The sequence below is a fragment of the Colobus angolensis genome, unplaced genomic scaffold, assembly GCF_000951035.1.
Source record: "Colobus angolensis palliatus isolate OR3802 unplaced genomic scaffold, Cang.pa_1.0 Scaffold123, whole genome shotgun sequence".
NCBI classification, from domain to species: Eukaryota; Metazoa; Chordata; class Mammalia; order Primates; family Cercopithecidae; genus Colobus; species Colobus angolensis.
The window spans coordinates 9,366,479-9,388,829 of NW_012113475.1; the positions used below are offsets into that span (position 1 = coordinate 9,366,479).

A 22,351-nucleotide genomic window follows, 5' to 3' on the forward strand; every position below is an offset into this window, starting at 1 on the left:
TTATCAAATTCTTTCTGGCTCTTTTCGCTCACTTCCATGAGGGAAGCCAGCTGCCTTATTATATGCTACTCTATAGAGAGATCCACATGTCAAGGAACTAGGACAACCTCCAGCCAACAGCCAAGGAGAAACTAAAGCTTCAGTCTGACAGCCCGTGTGGAGGTGAATCCTGCCCACTGGAAGTGGCATTCTTCCCCCACCAAACCTCCATGTGACTGAGCCTAGGAGACACCTAGATTGCAGCCTTGCAAAAGACTGATCCAGATGACACAGCTAAACTGCACCTAAATTCCTGGAGCAAAGAAACTATGAGATAATAAATGTTACTTTAACATTTAATAAATGTTAGTATTAATATAACATTAATGTAAGATAATAAATGTTGGGGTAAACTGTTAAACAATGACAGATAAATAATACAATATGACTTTTTAAATAATTTTGTCTTAACATGGTTTATTTCTCTGTGGTTGTGTCGTATAGTCACTAAAGCCTGAGCAAATGCCTGAACAATTGAAAATTATGCTTTTATTACTCCTAGATTTGGAATAAATTTTGTTAAAACGACTAAGAAATAAACTGACTTCCATGAAGTTGTTTCTTAAGTTTTTGCTATATATTTATGCCACATTATATCAGCAGCCATTTCACCAATGAGATTTCCTTTCTTTTTCTCCTGGGATATCTATTTAATAACAATGAGAAAAAAAAGAGGAAAACATCTACTTACAAAAATAAAAATAAATTCATCATTTAAATATTACCAAAGAATAACAATTCTTACAAAATTATAAGTTAAATATATAAAATGATATAATCTACTTACATTGATAGAGCTCGTCGTATTACTTCATTAAAAAATTAATTAAATGTGTTGTGAATATAATCAATATTAATTTTACATCTAAGTCTAGTACTTCTATTTTTTATTTCAAGTAGGATTGCTGTGCACTTACTTCCTTGTAATAGTCTGTTGCCTAGGCCCACACGTGTAGGAAACAGCACCAAGTGTGCGAAGGTCAGGCATTCCTACCCTAATAGGATATGGCTTACTTGGTGTTTCTATTTATAGATGAAACTGTTTCAAGTCAAACCTTTCTACAATCCCTTTTGTTCTTTATTTGTCCTCTGAAATTTGCAAAAGCTGTTCAGTTTCAATTAATTTCCTGTTTTTTTTTTTGACTAAAGTATGACCTCACTGACCTTTGTCCTAACTTTCTGATTTCCAGAACATTGGTTATTTTGCACTGATTACTACAGTATATTTAACCTTCAATTTTCTTTTCTACTCTTGAGTTTTGACCCGTTCAGTTTCTGCTCCTGCCTAAGTTATCTTATCTGTAAGTATTTTATGCTATTTCCAATTCCTAATGTCCTTTTGACAAAAAGATCAAAATATTTCAACCAACACTTCATTACTCAATAACAAATATTTAATAAATATACAGTAAGAGCCTACTGTATGCAAAGCATTTTCAATTCTTTAATTTCCTTGCCTTTTCCTTCTCCAACCTTCCTCAACTGATCCAAGTCATTTATCCTCCGCAAGTCTCAATCTTTTCTACTTAGTAGACAAATCTGAATGGTAGGGTGATCATATTTAAACAGTGTCTGCTCTCATTGATCAGGCCTTAATATCTGACATCCTCCCAGACTACAGATTATCACGCTGACCCTTAGGATAATTTATACTCCAAAGCAGTGTAGTACAGTGGAAATTGGTCTTGGAGGCAGAAGAGTCTAAGTCAAAATTCTTATTCCAACATTTTGGAGTTATGACATCATCAGAAAACTACTTTGTTTCGTAACTATGATATAGTACCCTTCTCTGCTGAACTATAACTAGGAATATCGGCTAAATAGAAAATCTAATGTGCTCTCTCATCAAAAATATTGTAAAACTTTGTGTACAGCCACAAGACTTTCTCCTTTCCTTCTTGGAGTACTAGAAGTTTCTAGACAAGGGTAAATAAATCTCATGTGAAGAACATGACTGTGGAATGAGACTCCATGCCCTTTGAGAGAGGGAAAGAACTAGGTACTCTTTGTAAATGCAAGGGAATATTTTAAAAGAGAGGGCTTATCAGACACTAGAGCAATGAAAATATGTTCCTCTTTAACACTGGATTGAGGAAGATGAGTGTCCACTGTTAGAGTCATAGATCTAAATTCTCCTTTTGTCCATTTACAAGAGAAGAGAGAAGTAGCCTTAGGCAAAAATCAAAGTAAAACAAAACAAAACAATGAGAAAGCATGAATCCAGAGATTCAACATCTGGTAGCATGGAACATTCATTTCCAAAGAGCCAGCACAACATAGTAAAGAAGATCAGAGACTTCTACTCAAAATGTATTCACAGAAGGTGACAACATGAATGAGTAAAATTGAGGGGAGGGAACTACTCAGAAAAGCAAATCTATAGGGAAATGTGTTTGACTCTTTGTTGTCATTAGAAAGAAATGGTCCCTAAAATTTCATAAAATTAAGCCAATCCTTACATAATTTATCAGGCTGGATTTCACACTATTTTTATTGCCCCATATCCCAAGTCAGTAGCTTACTTAAAGGTAGTCATAGCTATAATACACACACACCCTTTAAATTATATATCTGTTAAATTAAAACTGTACTGAGAAACTATTTCTCAACTACCAGACTGGGAAATTTTAAAACCTCAACAGTACATACTGTTAGTGAGGCTGCGTGGAAATAGGCACTCCCATATATTTCTGGTGAGAATGCAAACTGGTACAATCCCAAAATAGAGGAATATATATATATATATATAAAGAAATATATATATATATATGTATATTCCCTTTCTCCTCTCTCCCCATAATCTGACTTTCAGGAGTTTATCCTGAACATATTAGGCCTACAATAAGAAAAGAGATTTGCACAAGGTTATTAATTTCAGTAATATTTACAATTGCAAAATACTGGGATGTCCAAATATAGGAAATTGGTTAAATAAGCTATGCTGAATTTACATATTGAAGTTCTATGTAGCTATAAGAAGAGTAAGGAAGATTTCTATGAATTGATATGGAGGGTTCTTCATTAACATGTGTAAAAAATCAAAGGACAAAAGATATATTGTGTGTTATATATAGATAAAATAAAGAATAAAAGATATAATGCATGTTGTATATGTGCATAGCATATGTATATTATGTGACCTTTGTGTAAGGAAATAGGAGCAAAAGAATATATAGATGTATATGTGCATTTAACAAAAGAAACTGAAGAATGATAAACCAGAAATCAAGAAATTATTTACCTACAAAGAGTAGGAGTCCTATTGAACCAGGTGGAAAAGGTTGGAGTGAATAAGGTTTCTCTAAATATATACTGTTGCATAGTTTTGACTCCTAGAAGCATATCAGTGTTTTTCATATTAGGAACACAGTGGATGCAAACAGTGACAAATGAACCAACTTTCATTTCAAATGAATAACACAGCCACACTGAGAGGGAAAAACAAAAACATAAACAAAACTAATCCCCAGTGTTTGAACATACTTAAAAAAATTAGTTCAAAGAAAAAGGAAACATAAAGAAATTATGAACTCTTCTTAGTAGGTTGTTTTCTATTTTTCTTTTTCACAAACGTATTGGGTATTACAATTCTGAAACTTGTTTTTTGCATGGTACTGTTGATAAAGTACCATATATACAACAATAAATGTGTTGATTTTAGGAGATAGTTAAGCAAATGAGTAAATGTGTTGATGTTACATCTCACATTGGAAAAATCAAGTTATGAGTATGTAATCATGGAAAAATCAACTTATGAGTATGTAATAGTGGAATGGAGAAAGACAAGAGCCCTGCAGTGGGTATTCATGTGATTGGAGACAAGTACTGACATATATATGTGTGTGTGTTTGTGTGTTTCTCCCTCTCTCTCACACACACACACTCTGCTGAGAGGGCTGGAAACAACCATACATACTGCAGTAGCAATGAGCACATTTAGCACCCAGATCTTAATTTCTAAATACCATTACCCACTAAAAACAAAGGAACAAAGAGCAACAATAAATAAAAATAATTTTTAAAAATGCTCCCCAAACGAATTACTGAGTCCAGAACTTGAGCAAGGAAGATACAAAGTGATCCCAAACATTCTCTTGTACCAGAAATTACATGCCCAAAAAGTGCTAAAAACAAACAAACAACAACAAATAATGACGGGTAGAGGCAGGTCAAAAGATCCTAGGAGTTATTTGAAGGTGTCAGCATGGCCAAATTTGAATGAACATCAATTTCTTCTCTTTTCTTTCTTTTTTTTTCGCAGTTGTTACTGGAAAGGGGTAGCAATCCAGACCCCAAGAAAGGGTTCTTGGACATTGTGCAAGAAACAATTTGAGGCAAGTCCATGAAGTGAAAGCAAGTTTATTAAGAAAGTAAAGGAATAAAAGAATGGCTACTCCATAGGCTGAGCAGAGGCATGGGCTGCTCAATTGAGTATACTTGTGGTTAGTTCTTGATTATATGCTAAACAAGCAGTGGATTACTCATGAGTTTGCTGGGAAAGGAGTGGGCAATTCCTGGAACTGAGGGTTTCTCCCCCTTTTAGACTATATAGGTAACTTCTGGACATTGCCATGGCATGTATAAACTGTCATGGTGCTCCTGGGAGTGTCTTTTAGCATACTAATAATGCATTATTATTAGTGTATTATGAGCAGTGAGGAAAATAGGATGTCACTTTTGTCACCATCTTGGTTTTGGTCAGCTTCTTTGCTGCAAACAATTTGATCAGCAATGTCATTACAACCTGTACCTTGTGCCGACCTCCTATCTTATCCTGTGACTAAGAATGCCTAACCTCCTGAGAATGCAGCTCAGGTCTCAGCCTTAACCTAGCCCCTATTCAAGATGGAATCGCTCTAATTCAAAGGCCTCTGACATAGTGATGGATTAGAATCAACTGACTATAACAGAAATCCATTAGTTCATACTGATAGTAAACTGATAGTAGATTAACAAATAAAGTGTAAGGCAGGGCTCTTCTTTATAGTAAATAGGTAATAATACAATTGAAATTAGTGGCAGAGTTGGAAAAGATTTTATTTGACAGCCATTATATTAAGGATTGGAGTGGACAAAAATCATCAATTGATGTTAAATATAGGTAAGGAAAGGTTAATGAGGAACAGAATATTTATACAGTCTCAAAGTATCTCCCTATGAATTATTAATTATAAAAGGAAATGATATCTATACAGTGGAGAAAATGAGCAAAATTTTAACCAAATGATCAAAATTAATCTCATCAATAAGAGACAAATAGTCATTATGTGCCTCTATATGTAATATATCCTGAAAAGTACATATATTACTTATATATTATTCCAACAAAAAGTACATAATCTGATGCTAATCATGAGGAAATACCAGAAAAATCCAAATTGGGAAACATTTCTCAATTTTTTAAGGATTGTCACTGTCATGAAAGACAAAGCCTCTTTCAGATTAAAGAAAACTAAAGATACATGAAAACTAAATGCAGTATAAGATCCTGGATTGAATATTGTATTTCCCAAAAATGCTTCAAAGAACATTATTGTGATAACAGACAAAATTAAAGTGTGAATTATTAATTACCTAAATCTATTCTATCAGTGTTACATTTTCTAAATTTGATAGCTAAACTTGGTTTTATAATACATATAGCGTTATTATTTGGAAATGCACACTAAAATTTTAAGGCATTGGGGTGGCATGATGTATACAACTATGGGAAGTCAGGATTTACTTCCCCAAAATATAAATGATTGTTGAGCTGAAGACAACTAAGAAGAAGACACAAGAAATCTCTTTGCCCTTCCTCAATTTGCCTAAAAGCAGGCCAAAGATAAAAGATATCACTCTCTACTCTAGCTATCCCGCCTCACTCTAGGTATTCTAGATTTGCAAAAACACAGTATTTTTTTCCTGCCCTGAATCCCACTGCTACCAGGGGGGACAAAGGTTAACCAGTGAAGACAATTTTGGAGTCTTATGGAAATGGAGATGGTACAGAGGAATCTGCATTAACAAGGTTTACTAACTAACCTTTATTTGCCATTTATTAGCCTTCCCACAAGTTGCTGCCTCTACAGAGTCAGTTCTTTTCCTTTGATTTCTCACTTCTCTAAAACTTTGCTATTTTTTTGTTGAAGATGCTATGTAAACTGGAATCAAAACCATCTGAGAACTACTCATTCCTTGGGTGTCTTCTGCATATCTGTTAAATATACAAATTTTTAAACTTCTGTTTGTCTTTTTTTGTGTTAATCTGTCTTTTGTTACTGGGGTTCATTTCAATCCTATGGGGTTTATTTTTCTCCTACACAACTTAATCTCAACTGGTTCCAAAAACTTTCTACTTTTGTTGCCATTTTTCTGTCAAATATTTCAACATAAATGGTTAAAACATTCAATATGACACTAAAGTTGAACTTCTTGGATGGTAGAACATAGTATTTAAATGTAATTAAAATAATTTTAATTATTTTTTAATTTTTATTGTCCCAAATATAAGTATTAATTATTAAAAGTTTGACAGTATAGCACACGTTAGTATAATTAGGTTTTGTTACTGTGCACATGTGAAATTCAATAGACGTTAGCTTTCGATTGAAGCTGGTGGAAGGACTAGTATCCATAAACCAAAAATAAAGTTCTACGGCTCCCCAACCATCTGAATGCAGCTCCTGATAGCCAGGGCTCTTAAAATTTAACTGTTGTGGGGTGAGGAGAAGCGGGAGGGATAGAATTAGGAGATATACCTAATGTAAATGACAAGTTAATGGGTGCGACACACCAACATGGCACATGTATACATATGTAACAAATCTGCACGTTGTGCACATGTACCCTAGAACATAAAGCATTAAAAAAAAAAAAAATTAACCCAAGAGACTGTTTCAGGCCATGAAGGGAGGTGGAGGTTGAACACACCTCATTACACCTCTACTGCGCTAACATCAATATAGACTTTAAGTCTGATAAGAAACATTTTACAACCTATTCTCTCTGAAGCCTGCCAGCTAAAAGTTACATCTACTTGGTAAAACTTTGGTTTCTACCACCTCTTATAGCAACCCAGACATTCCTTTCTATTGATCCTAGGTCTTTGGATCCACTCAACCAATTTTCAACCAGAAAATATTTAAATTTACCTGTAGCCTGGAAGTTCTTGTCTTGAGCCGTCCCACCTTTCTGGACCAAACCAATGCATTTCTTAAAAGTATTTGATAGATGTATCATGCCTCCCTAAAATGTGTCAAACCAAGCTGCGCCCCAACCACCTTGGGCACATGTTCTCAGGACCTCCTGAGGGTTGTGTCATGGGCCATGGTCATTCATATTTGGTTCACAATAAATCTCTTCAAATATTTTACAGTTTGACTCTTTTCGTTGACATATCTTTTGGCTTTTTCTGCAAGTATATGTATGATGTTGTCACCAAGCTTATTACTTGATTAGTAAATATCCAAGGTATATATCTACGTTCTTTTTAAGTCCTGGACTTCACCATTTGCTCCAAAATGGTGTGGAAAATTAAGTGAAATAATCCCTCAAAATGAAGTTTTGTACACTGCTTGAATAAAATGCTTTCTGAACATTATTAAGGTTCTCATCAGACTATTAGTCTCAACTATATATTTTATTTCTAATGCTTTTGCATGCACTTGCTTGTTTACATAATCACTTGTCTGCATTTCAGTTTTCATTTGATTCATTTTTTCCAGTATGACCATGGGGTAAAATAGCAGGAGGATCTGTGGACTGTGTATCATGTAAGAAATATCGGTACTCTCAAGGTACAGCCATTTGGTTACTTCAGCAGTTTCCAGCAAACTATTTTCTCTGTTAGTAACCACTGCTTATTACTCATTCGGGTCATCATAGATTTGTTAAGATTTTCTCTTTCTTTCAAGTAACCTTTTTACATGCAGCAGCTATTATTATTTCTTAGCTGAAGATCTTGTATAAGTTGAACATCTCATATAAGAACAATTTCTGAAATCTAAAGTCATGACAAAATTTCAAAATACAAAGCACATTCTAAATGACATCCTGTATGTTTATTTATATTTGAAAATGTATCTTTGCTTATTAACATAAGGGAAATATCACGCCTTATTTATGCAAATGATTGATAGTATGCTTTTGTATACCCACATGATACCATGACTACTACTCACAGGTAAATTCAAGGATGTCAGAAATAACTTGGAGTCAGCATTTGCCCATTCTGTCCTCCAAACTGTAAGACCTGAAGTTGAAGGTGAATAGTACCTTTAGCACTGAACACTAAAACAGAATTCCAATTCCCATTCATTTCTGGTTTATATGGATATCAAGGTGAAACACACTTTAAATAGGAGAAGTAAGAAAACATGATTGGTATTAGAGATGATAATTTTTTTATAAATTTTACCTACTATAAATCAAATTCTTATGTAAATGAATGCAAAATGAATTCAATAGGCTTTTAACAAGTTTTATCCCATTTAGAGTTAGGTATTTGATCTTTAACACTAGAAAAATCCTCTGGGTAATTTGTAGTTGTTAAGACAGAAGCCTAGTTTGTTATCATCCCTCTGCAGCGGCTTAATAAAAATGCCTCAGACATTTTCTGAGCCTAAATACAATGTGCATTTTCATTCTTCTATGTGGGTAATTTTTAATTTTCTTCTTTACTTCAACTTTCTGAATTTATTATTTTTCTATAATTCTTCCTAATTTCTATAGCAAACTGTTTTTATAATTGGAAAAGAACTATACACATTATATAAAACTTACTTTCATAAAATGAAAATTGTTGTATGTATTGTGAAATAAAAACTATAGCTGATATAAGGCTTTAAATAAGCTCTACAACTCAATAACATATTTATTCACCCAAACCGCACAAGTAACAGACCAGTTCTGTCAATTCTGTCAGATGCCTAAAGTCAAATAAAACAAGAGATAGCTTTAAATCACCATGTGTGAAATCTGAAGAGAAAAGGAGGAAAAATTCAGTGTTAGCTATAAAGGCTGCATGGCAGAAACAAGCCTTCATTATATATTTATTATTAACATAGTAATCATTTTAAATTATAATATAAAGAAAAAATGGAAATATAAACAAATTTTAAAGTTTTGAACTTTGAAATTGAAATTGTCTTCAATGCATTCTTCTATGAGGAGAAAAAGACAATTAAAACAATGGTATTTGAAACATAAATGAATAAATTTTAAAATGTCCTGAATATCTATGTATCCACATATATTAATTATCATTTTCTTCATCTACAGGAAGCATGGCTTAGTGGAAATTATATAGCATTATGAACTAATGCGGTAGGCCAGGTCTCACTAACAGCTCAACAGGCAGGCCTCTATGACAAATGTTTTGGCACTGAGTGAGTGGTTAAGTTAAATATTAAAAGCTGATAGAGCCAGTGCCCTTATACAAAGGCTGGAATGTAACAAAAGCCCACCAAGAGTTTTGTCTAGGCTTTTCCTGGGCCTTGACACATGACAGGATAATGAAGGAATTGTTAACAGGACCCCTCTAGGATTAAACAAGCTTTATTATGGATCTGAAGAATCTTCCATTTGCCATGGAAGGTAACACATTTACTAATTCCAGGGATTAGGACATGGATAGTTTTGAGGGGCCTTTATTCTACTTATCACAGGGTATTTCATGTGACTGCAGTTGAGGAATATAATTGTTAATCTCTAAGAAATAATAATTATTTGTTTAAATAAACTCATGAAACCCTCTGTTAAAAAATGTAGAGAGCCGAAGTATACAACTATTGTAGAAGGGAAAATATTTCTTTCTTCACCCATTGCAAGGTTCATGTTTGACATATCTGAAATAAAAGACAGATTGACAAGAGGAAAACATACAAATTTATGCAATATAACTTTTATGTGACATAGGAACCTTCAGAAATAAAGATAGAAAAGACCCAGAGAAAATAATGTATCTTTACAGACAGTTGTAAAAAAAATGTATGATTGGCAGACAATAGAGTATGACTTAATGATAATAAACTGAGGGGAACTCAGCAAGGCCTTATTGTTCAGATTCTTTTTGGCATCTCTGTGTCAAACTCCATCTCTCTGGGTATAGGACGGAAACTTGTCATATGAAGGTCTTTAGGAGAAGAGAGGGATTACATCAGAGAGTAACCTTCCCAGGTTTTATGGTTTGCTTCAGGGTGAAAGGGGCTGGGAGAATTCTAGTTTTCATGATCCTTTTCAGGAAAAAAGTGGTGGGAGGAGGTCAGAAAGACCTTTCTTCTTCTGTGGATTTTTTTTTTTCCATTTTTAAATTTTATTTATTTTTTTTTAATTTTATTATTATTATTATTATTATACTTTAAGTTCTAGGGTACATGTGCATAATGTGCAGGTTTGTTACATATGTATACATGTGCCATGTTGGTGTGCTGCACCCATCAATTCGTCAGCACCCATCAACTCGTCATTTACATCAGGTATAACTCCCAGTGCAATCCCTCCACCCTCCCCCTCCCCATGATAGGCCCCGGTGTGTGATGTTCCCCTTCCCAAGTCCAAGTGATCTCATTGTTCAGTTCCCACCTATGAGTGAGAACATGCGGTGTTTGGTTTTCTGTTCTTGTGATAGTTTGCTAAGAATGATGGTTTCCAGATTTTTAACTTTCTTTCCGGTTAAATGATTAAGTATGCTAAGATGCTGTATTTTGGGATAGTGTTTCTTGCGTCCCACTTCATCACTATTTTAAGAACTATAAGAAGTTTCCAATGTATATGTAAAAAATTTTATTTAATAGTTAATCTTCAAAGAAAAAAGAGAGAAGTTTCAAATAAGGACAATCAGAAATGACCAAGGTGAAATTACAAAAAAAATCACATGGAAATATAAAAGATCCTCAGAGAGTATTATGAATGTTTCTATGAATTACAAACTAGACAATGTAGAAAAAAATAAATTAATTTTTGGAAACATACAAGCTCCCCAGATTGAATCAGGAAGAAATCAAAATCCTGAACAGATCGCTAATGAGTTCCAAAATTGCATCAGTGATTAAAAAAATCCTATCAATGAATAAAAGCCCTGGACCAGATAGACTCAGAGCCCAATTTTCCCAGACATACAAAGAAGAGCTGGAACCAATCCTTCTGAAACTATTCCGAAAATATCACGGAGGAGTGATTTCTCCCCAACTCATTCTACAAAGTCAGCTGATCCCAAAACCTGGCAAAGACACAATGATAAAAGAAAACAACAGGCCAATATCTAAATCCTCAACAAAATACTAGCAAACCAAATGTAGAAGCACATCAAAAAGTTAATGTACCAAAATCAAAAAGGCTTCATTCCTGGGATTTAAGGTTGGTTCAACATATATGAGTCAATAAATATGATTCACCACACAAGCAAAATTAAAAGCAAAAACCACATGATCATCTCAACAGATGCAGAAAAAGCTTTTGATAAAATCTAACATCCTTTCATGAGAAAAACCCACAACAAATGGGGCATCAAAGAAACATACCTCAAAATAATAAGAGCCATATATGACAAACCCACAGCCAACAACATAGTAAACATGCAAAAGCTGAAAGCATCACCCTTAAGAACTAAAACAAGACAAGGATGCCCACTCTCAACACTTTCATTTGGCATAGTACTGGAAGTCCTAGCCAGAGCAATCAGGCAAGACAAATAAATAAAAGGCATTTAAATCAGAAAAGAAGATGTCAAATTATCTCTCTTCACTGACAGTATGATTCTATACCTCAAAACCCCTAATGGCTCTGCCAAAGAGCTCCTAGAACTGATGAATAACTTCAGTAAAGTACTAGCACACAAAATCAATATATAAAAAATCTAGCATTTTGATATAGCAATAAAGTTTAAGCTGAGAGTGCAATCCCATTTACCATAGCCACATACACACACACACACGAATCTAGAAATGTATCTAACCAAGGAGGTGAAAGATCTCTATAAGGAGAGTTACAAAATACTGCTGAAAGTAATCATAGATGACATAAACAAATGAAAAAACATTCCATCCTCATGAATAGGAAGAATCAATATTGGTAAAATGGCCATGCTGCCAAAGGCAATTTACACATTCAGCGATATTCCTATCAAACTACCAAAGTCATTTATCATGGAATTAGAAAAAAACTATACTAATATATATGGAATGAAAAAAAAAAGCCCAAATAGCCAGAGTAATCCTAACAACACAGAACAAAGTTGGAGGCATCACATTACCTGACTACAAACTATACTACAAGGCTACCAAAACAGCATGCAACTGGCACAAAAACAGGCATATAGACTAATGGAAGAGAATAGAGAACCCAGAAATAAAGCCACACACTTAGAAAAAGTTGACAAAAATAAGCAATGGGGAAAGGACTTCCTTTTCAATACATGGTGCTGGGATAACTTTCTAGCCATATGCAGAAGAATGAAATTGACTCCTATATATCATCATCTAAATAAATTAACTCAAGATAGATTAAAGACTTAAAGACCTAAAACTATAAAAATCTTAGAAGAAAACCTATAAAAAACCCTCCTGGACATTGTCTTGACAAAGAATTTATCACTAAGTCCCCCAAAGCAACTGCAACAAAAATGATGATTAGCAAGTGGTAACTCATTAAATTAAAGAGATTCTGCAGAGTAAAAGAGACTATCAACATAGAAAACATACAACCTACAGAACAAGAGAAAACATTCACAAATGAGGCATCCTGCAGAGGTCTAGAGTCCAAAATCTATAAAAAACTTAAACAACTGAACAAGTAAAAAGCAAATAGCTTCATTAAAAACTGGGCAAAGGGCATGAACAGATACTTCTCAAAAGAAGATCTACCAATAAACATATGAAAAATGCTCATTATCACTAATCATCAGAGAAATGCAGATCAAAACCACAATGACATACCATCTTACACCAGTCAGAATTACTTTTTCACCAAAAGGTAAAAAAATAACAGATGTTGGTAATGCTGAGGAGAAAAGGGAACACTCATGCACTGTTGATGGTAATGTAAATTTGTTCAGCCACTGTGGAAAGTGGTTTGGTGATTTCTCAAAGAACTAATATTAGAACTGCCATTCAACCCAGCAATCCCATTACTGGGTATATAGCCAAAGGAAAAGAGATAATTTTATGAAAAAAAAAAACACGCTCTTTTATGTTCATTGCATCACTATTCACAATAGCAATGTAATGGAATTAACCTAGGTATCCATAAGTGGAGGACTGGACACATAAAATGTGTTACATATACACTATGGAACACTAAGAGCTATAAAAAATAAAATCACACTTTTTGCAGCAACATGGATGCAGCTGGAGGCCATTATCCTAAATGAATTAAACTAGAAACAGAAAACCAAATACCGCATGTTCTCAGTTGTGGTAGCAAAATATTGGGTACACACGGCCTTAAACAGGGGAACAACAGACACTGGGACTATTAGGAGAGTGAGGGAGGAGGTAAGGACTGAAAAACTACCTATTGAGTATTATGCTCAGTCTGTGGGTGACAGGATCGATCATACCCCAAACCTCAGCATCACACCATATATCAAACCTGCACATGTATTCCTGAATCTAAAACAAACATATAAAAATAAATAGTTCATCTTTTTCTTTCTTTTCACACCTATTAACTAGGACAGATTTCTCTTAACACTAAGTATAAAGTACTTAACTAGACTATTTTAATTGTTAATTGTTAATTTCAATAATAACTGTCAGTAACATATACAATACAGTTAATAATGATCATGGATGTTCAAAAATTATAATCCAAAATATACTAAAGGTCCTCAAAAAATAAAGTTACTATCTTTGCAAACACATATCCATTTTCAGAAATTCATAGAATTACAAACTGGCAAGAAGACACTACGAATATAACACACCTCCTGTTAGATTTAATTAAAGTCTCAATTTAGTTTACCAAAGGAAAATAATTTATCCTTTCTTTTTTTTCTTTTTTCTTTCCTTTTTTTTTTTTAGATGGTGTCTCTTATGCTGTCACCCAGACTGGAGTGCAGTGCTGTGATCGAGACTCACTGCAACATCCACCTCCCAGGCTCAGGCGATTGTCCCACATCAACTTCCCGAGTAGCTGAGACCACAGATGTGTGCCACCACTCCCAGCTAAATTTTTGTAATTTTGGTAAATATGGGGTTTCTAGTGAGTGGACTGTTTTACTGTTTTCTATGGCCAAATTATGTGGCCTGAAGAGGAAGTCATAGGAAGTTTTGATATGTAGCCAACTGAGAAGAAGTAGTGGGTATCCTGAGGACCCAACACTCCAGTTGCATCTGAAGTAGGGATCAGTCTTACAGAACTGAGCCCTTAATCCATGGAACCTAAAGCTAACTCCAGGTAGATAATGTCAGAATTGAACTGAGTTGTAGGACACTCAGTTGATGTCTGCACAGAATTGGAGACTTACTTGGTGTGAAAAACAAACCCACACATTGTTTTGTGTTTTTTATTTGTTTGTGTGTTTGTTTGTTTCTTTGCCGGGAATTATTGGCATGAGCATAGTAGAGAGAAAAACAAAGAGTTTTGGTTTGTTGGTTTTTTTCCCCCTTTATCCACATAATAGCCAATTTCCCTGCAATTTTCAACAAAGATTTAAACCAAAAAGAAAGGGTTCCAGTAAATATTAACTAAACCAGAAGTTCTAATTATGAGAGTAGCTCTTCTTCTTATAGAAATCCAAAATTAATCTTACCTATATTAAACACCTCGTTACTTAGGTATTGGGTTCAAAGCTATGGCATAGTCAGGCCTCCACTGGCTAGGAACTGAAAATTTAAAAATGTCTGGGAGCAGAATTAATTAAGATTTAAGAATTTTGAAGTTTCCTACTCATTTAGCATCAAATGAACAATATCAGTGCTATCTAAAAAATAAAAAACCCATCTGTTTTCAGCTAAGAACTCAATATTAAGTGAGAAAAGAAGAAAATATCTACAATAATCAATCTTTAAATTGCAATTGACTTCTAGACAAAACACCTACTTCTGCAAAGAACTTGCGTGAATTTTTAATAAGTCAATAGTAATAATAATTAGTTATGGCTATTAAATGATATGTGTGTTCAATGTTGCTTTCCCATTATTAGAAAAGTACATATTGAGATACACAGGAGCTTTATAGTATATACGTGGATACACATAAATACACACGCTGAAAATACAAAACATTGTCCATGTGAGTTAAAACGTTAACTATTTTGACTAATTATCCTATTCAGGAAAGTGTCATAAAAATTTTTACAAAAAATTTAATCTAAAAATTTGAAATACATCCAAATAGGAGTTTTGGAATTAATAAAATACATACCTTGTTTGAAAAATTTTCTGCTGCTAAATTTGTTACTTAATTTTACAAGGTCCACTTATATTTAAACTCCATTTTAAAATAATCACAAAGTTAAGAATGGATTAAAATTAAATATTGGTGGTGAAACTTCAAAATTCTGGCCCTTCATCTTCTAAATTGGAAGTTGAGACTTAACTTCTGCCGCCTTTACAAAAGAAACAAACTTTTAATTTACTTTTAATTCATGCATTTACTTGCATAGATCGCTCTTTGGCCGTGTTTTAAAGTGTACCACACTAAGGTGATCTATATTCATTAAGTTCATGCTCTGGTCTCCAATAATAGAGCTTGATTTTCTCTCATTTAATCAGATTTATAAAATTTTGCAGACTGAGGTAAACTGTGCAATTAAAAAAACAGTTATATTTTACAATTGACCACATCTTTTATTGAAACCACTAATCCCCATAAGTTGTAGACTTATACATATAGCCATCAAAATTAAGTGTTATATATCAACACTTTATCTATCATGAATTATAAATGCCCAATCTAACTGATAGAAAATAGAAATAATGAAAAAAGCTTGAATTGACAGCTTACTTATGACCTTCATCACTCTGGTAAGTATATTAACTTTCTCAATGGGTCCTTAATGCACTGGTGTGTAATAAACTATACTAATTAACTGCAGTCAAAATAATACCGTTCCACATAGCCAATTATTACACTATAAGAATTAGGTAACTCTTCAGCAGCAGTCAAAATGAAGGCACTCATTGTCTGTATTTATTGTGTAATAAAGTCATAAGACAGCATTAACTCACTCATTTTAGAAGATACCTTAACAGAATCACCAGGTAACATACACATGTAATTTATATAATACAAGTTATAATGATTATATAATATAATAATATTATCACTGCTATAGAACAAGATATAAAGATTATCTGATAGACTATTACTTAGAATAAATTTTGTACATGTATCTCTAAAGGAAATTTAAAGATTCTCCTACTTATTTACTTGACTGTTTAGGAAGAATCAATCATGAATGGTTTCCTACATAGATTATTAAAATCCATGGTAAACATTTCGCCCTGTCTCTCTGTCTCTGTCTCTGTCTCTCTGTCACACATACACACACAGTTACTTAAATTTGTCAAAGAAATACTATTTTAATTACTAATCAAGAAAACTTCCAGCCTCCAAATAACTACAAACTACTTTAAACAAAAAGGAAAGTTTACGACTATAATCCTACTCTATCCTAGCTAAATACTTAAGTGCAAGATAACCACCATTTGATGTGGGTTGGGTCAGTTAACAAAATACTTAATTCTTGCTAATTCTTCAGGTATGTTGATGAAGAGTCTGATTCATTATCTTAAATACAATTAAGCTTTCACGGAGATACAGTTATTTCAAATAAACATCAAGGTTCATTTTAAAGTCTACTTTGTAAAAAATATGCGTTCCTTTGGATTTTCCTATGAGTAAACTCAGGTTTTTTTTTAATCAGAAAACATAAAATTATAAATTTTGATTGAAAGTTAAGGTTTTTCATTTATTTATTTATATTTATTTGGATGTGATTGTAATGATGGTTAATTTTTCACTTTTACACTCTAGAGCTGTAGTGTCCAATAGAGTAGCCACTAGCCATCTGTGGCTATTTCCATTTAAATGAATCAATATTAAAATAAATTACAAATTCATTTCCTTGGTCACACTAAACACACTTTAGTCGCTCAATGACAGGTAATAAGAAATATTTCCATTCTATCAGACAGTTTTTTTGAGCAATGTCACTCCAAAAGCACTACAAAGAGTGAAAAGATTACAAGCTTGGGCGGTTAGCACTTTTAAGTAACATAACTAAGATTCAAACCCAGGAATATCTCTGGTGTCTCTGCTTTTCCCATTAGCCAACTAGTTTTAGGAAAATTTATAACACTTACTAAAAATTATATTTGGCCCAACTCTGTAGCTACGGAGAACAATGCAGAAATCATTTAAAAGTAAATTAGGCAGTGTTAGTTTAGATTAATGTATATTTAACTAATAATGATGATAGTTACATGTAAGTCTGGACTCAGCCTACTTTCAAAAATAATTTTGAACTATTAATTACACTATAAAATCTAAATATCTAGCATCTTATTGGAACATTTATCATTTAACTCATCAATTGTTTTTAAATTTCACCTTGCTGTTCAGCCAGGAGAAAAATGGTTTTTGTAATATTATGGTCAAACACAAATGGGACAGGAGAACTGTATGCTCTGAAACCAGATCCTTGAATTTCTTTACAAAATAGCTATAATGTGCTTAGAAAATATTCAGAAAATGAGATTATTTTATAAAACATCTGTCAAAGGATCTAAAGTTCCAAAGAATTGTAATTGTATTGTGGCTGATCTGATCTGAAATCTTCACATTATCTTTCCAGCCTGGCCATAAATTCCTGTTTCCTACATCTAGTAGCTCTAGGAATATTTCCAGTGTCCACAATGGGAAAAAATTATTCCACTCATTCTGTTCACAGTTTCTAATTATTTTTTATTTGGTCTTATTATTATTATTATTATTATTTTTTTTTTTTTTTTGAGACGGAGTCTTGCTCTGCCACCCAGGCTGGAGTGCAGTGGCCGGATCTTGGCTCACTGCAAGCTCCACCTCCCAGGTTCACGCCATTCTCCTGCCTCAGCCTCCCGAGTAGCTGGGACTACAGGCGCCCGCCACGTCGCCCGGCTAGTTTTTTGTATTTTTTTTTTTAGTAGAGACAGGGTTTCACCGTGTTAGTCAGGATGGTTTCGATCTCCTGACCTCGTGATCCGCCCATCTCGGCCTCCCAAAGTGCTGGGATTACAGGCTTGAGCCACCGCGCCCGGCCCTGGTCTTATTATTCTATAACTATTTTAAACAGAACTTTAACCTTACAATAATTTTCTTTTTGCCTAGCATCTGCAGCTACATTAAACACTGTCTCCTGGAACCACCCCCTCTGCCCTAACCCCATCTCCTCCTTCTGGTCTATAGGTCCCCCTCATTATGCAAGAAGTCAGACATTGACTTTAGAACCAATGCTTTCTTCAAATGTCTTCTAAACCACAAACTGCCAATACCTATATAACGTGAATATACCTAATCAGTGTATTTGTTGAATACACATTGTTGGTTGAATCAGTTAGTGGATTAGAAAATCAATTCAGTGATAAGTTTGAAAAAATAGTAAACATCATGATGCGATATAGAATAAACTCTTTTGGTAAAAATGTCATGGCAAGCAATAGTGAATGAAGACAAAAGTGAGTCAATTCAGTAATAAGTAGAGGATATTATTTTTATTATAATAAAAATTCATTTGCTTATATATTCTAACATTTCTCTTTCATCTGCTAATGATACTCATAATTTTATTTTTCTGATTATGTTTTTGTCAACCATCAATAATCTATTTCTCTGATAAATATGAAATATGATTTCTCAGAAAGAGTACTTTTGAGATATAGGAAAGGAAAAGCCTAAATCAGAACATGGTCCACATAACTGAGCAAAAGATATAGGCTAGAATGATAAGTAAATTTGTGGCACAATTATAAGTTCAACTGCTGTATTTACTCAATGCGCCCAAATGCCAGTAGTAATCCTAAAAGCTATCAAAATATAAATTTTAGGTTAACTGACTCACTAGCAAGCTCTATATTATTTACACTGCAGCATGGAGATAAATGAGGTCAGTGCTATGTGAAATGCTATCATAAGCCTGGAGGAAGAAAGGTCTGCAAAGTGCCAAATACTATCAAGAATGTGATAATTTCCTGATCTTTTTGAACACTGTAGTATGCTTATCGGTAAAACATCCTCGGAAATGTATTTTTTTGCAGAAACATACAATTCTTGACATTACTGATGAAAATCCCTTTACATTATTACCATGATTCTACTTGTTAAGCCTTATCATTTGTCAACTTGTAAGCAAATGTAGATTTGATGATTTCAGCTGTCATGGTTTCTTGCCAAGACTGCAAAACTGCAAATAGACTTACAGGAAATTTCTAACCACTAGAAGAAGAGATAAATGTCCAGAGCACCAGTTTGCACAATAGCCAGCTACCAGCTCCACCCCATTATCAACTACAAAAACTTCTAAAGTAGCAATGGAAGAGGTGTTTTTAGGATCCCTCAGAACAAGTTAAAAGAATATCAACTGTACACTATCAGTTAACTAGCAGGGCCTTTACAATGCTACACTAAAGTAGAGAACTAGTCTCATCATGATGCAGACATTAACAGAAATTGAGTTAACAGAACCTTTAAAAATTAGCAACATCGAGCCTTCACTTTACAAATTTGGAAAATGTATTTGCTTAACCAATAGTTCCTGCTATTTTCACATGAACTGACAGAAAAACATCCTAGTGTAATCACTGGTTCTCATAGTCAACTTAGAGTGTAGGAAAAATTATTCCCAGTGCGATGGGCCATTTAGGACTATTTGGTTGGAGAAAAAGACAGGAAACACTGACGTATTCCAGGGACTCAACTAATGCATAAAAACCCACATAAACTTAAGGTAAAGTGATATAAAAAGATATTCCATGCAAATGGAAACCAAAAGTGAGCAAGTGTAGCTATTTTTATATCAGATTAAACAAACATTAAAGCAACAATGTTAAAAAAGACAGAGAGACACATCATACAATGATAAAAGAATCAGTCCAACAGGAAAATATCATAATTCTAAATATATATGCACCTAACATGGGAGCTCCCAAATTTATAAAACAAGTATCGCTAGACATAAGAAATGAGATACACAGCAAGACAATAATAGTGGGGGACTTCAGTACTCCACTGACAGCACTAGATAGGTTATCAAGACAGAGTGTCAACAAAGAAGCAATGGACTTAAACTATACCCTAGAACAAATGGACTCAACAGATATTTACAGAACATTCTACCCAACAACTGCAGAATGTTCATTATTTTCATCAGCACGTGGAACATTCTCCAAGATATACCACATGACAGACCACAAAACAAGTCTCAATAAATTTAAGAAAACCAAAATTATATTGAGTACTCTCTTAGAACACAGTGAAATAAAACTTGTAATTAACTCCAAAAAGAGTTGTTTACCCTCAAAATTATACAAATACATGGAAATTAAACAATCTGCTCCTGAAGGATCTTTGGGTCAACAATGAAATCAAGGTGGAAATTTAAAAATTCTTAGAACTAAATGATAATAGTGACGAAACTTATCAAAACCTCTGAGATACAGCAAAAGTGGTGCAAAGAGGAAATTTCATAGCTTTAAATACCTACATCAAAAAGTCTGAGAGAGCACAAACAGACAATCTAAGGTCACACCTCAAGGAAATAGAGAAACAAGAACATACCAAATCCAAACCTAGCAAAAGAAAAGAAATAGCAAAGATCAGAGCAGACCTAAATGAAATTGAAACAAAAAAATACAAAAGATAAATGAAACAAAAAGCTGATTCTTTGAAAAAATAAACAAAAGTGATAGACCATTAGCAGGATTACTCAAGAAAAGAACAGAGAAGATCCAAATAAGCTCAGTTAGAAATGAAACAGGAGATATTACACCAATACAGCAAAAATACAAAAGATTATTCAAGGCTACTATGAAGACCTTTACAAACAAGTAAATCTAGAGGAGATGGAAAAAATCCTCCAAATACACAACCCTCCTAGATTAAATCAGGAAAAAAATAGAAACTCTGAACAGACAAATAACAGGTAGCAAGATTAAAATAGTAGTGACAAAAATTGCCAACAAAAAAGTCCAGAACCATATGGATTCAGAGCTGAATTATTCCAGGCACTCAGAGAATAATTGGTACCAATCTTCCTGAAACTATTCCAAAATATAAAGAAAGGGGGAATCCTCCGAAAATGATTCCATGAAGCCAATATCCCCCTAATACTAAAACCAGGAAAGGACATAAAATATTGTCAAAAAAATACAGGTTAACATCCAACAAAATATCAAAAAGATAATCCACCATGATCCAGTGAATTTCTACCAGGGATGCAGGGATGGTTTAACATATGCAAGTCAATAAATGTGATACATCACATGAACAGAATTAAAAACAAAAATCATAGGTGCAGGATATACAGTGAACACCATCAGTGGGATCAATCAAGAACTTTATCAACATTAAGCAACCAAGAAAATGTTCTCCTTCACTGCCAGATCTGAAACTTCCCTCATCCAATGAGAAACACCAAGGTGGCTGAGGCAGCATTAGCAAGAAAAATCTAGCCACAACAAGAAGCCCAACACAGAAGCCTCTTTGATCCTGTGGGTCTAACACTCCCCTCCCTCACCCATCTAAAAAAAACTAATGTGGCCCAAGTGTATTGGTAGAGAGAATCTTGTCACAGCAAGAACCCAGACTGGAAAGTGTTCCAGATCTTTCAGGCAGCTAACTGTGCCACAGCAAGGGAGCCTCCTGTTTTCATATGTTTAAGGTTCCCCTATCACTCTGGGAGAATGATCATGGCCCAGTCCAGGAATCTGCTCCTATCTTCTCATGTAGAAACAGAAGGCACAAGTAGAATATCCAGTGATACCAGATAAACCAAAAAGCTCAATATAACATTGCAAAGCCTCTAAAAATTAAACTGTTATTAGAGCCTTAACCCTCAAAAACAAATCAGGTACTGTGAGCTGAACCTAAACGGAGTGACTGTCTGCCAAAATAAAAAAATAAAAAAATAAAACCCAGACAAAAGAGAAAAAAAAATAGATGAAATGTCTAAGATATAATCAACAATCACCTATCATACCAAAAACCAAGATGTTCAAAACTATAAAAAGACTGATGCCAAACTGAGAAGAATTAGATGTCACAATTAACTGTAAGGATTTTAACAGACCTGTTTCGATGAACGGAGCCAGGATGGTGCACTTCCGGGTTCTTCTTCACCAGCAGCTCTTCCCGC

At 33.9% G+C, this 22,351-nt stretch overlaps 1 protein-coding gene across 1 annotated transcript in view; it reads right to left on the reverse strand.

Moving 5' to 3' along the window:
- Positions 1–443: 443 nt before the first annotated feature.
- Positions 444–22,351, reverse strand: part of STPG2 (sperm-tail PG-rich repeat containing 2) — a 572,525-nt gene continuing 550,617 nt past the window's right edge. The window contains exon 11 of the mRNA XM_011932948.1: positions 444–685. Coding sequence (XP_011788338.1) covers positions 602–685 — 84 coding nt within the window. The 3' untranslated portion in view covers positions 444–601. The remainder of the gene's footprint in view (positions 686–22,351) is intronic.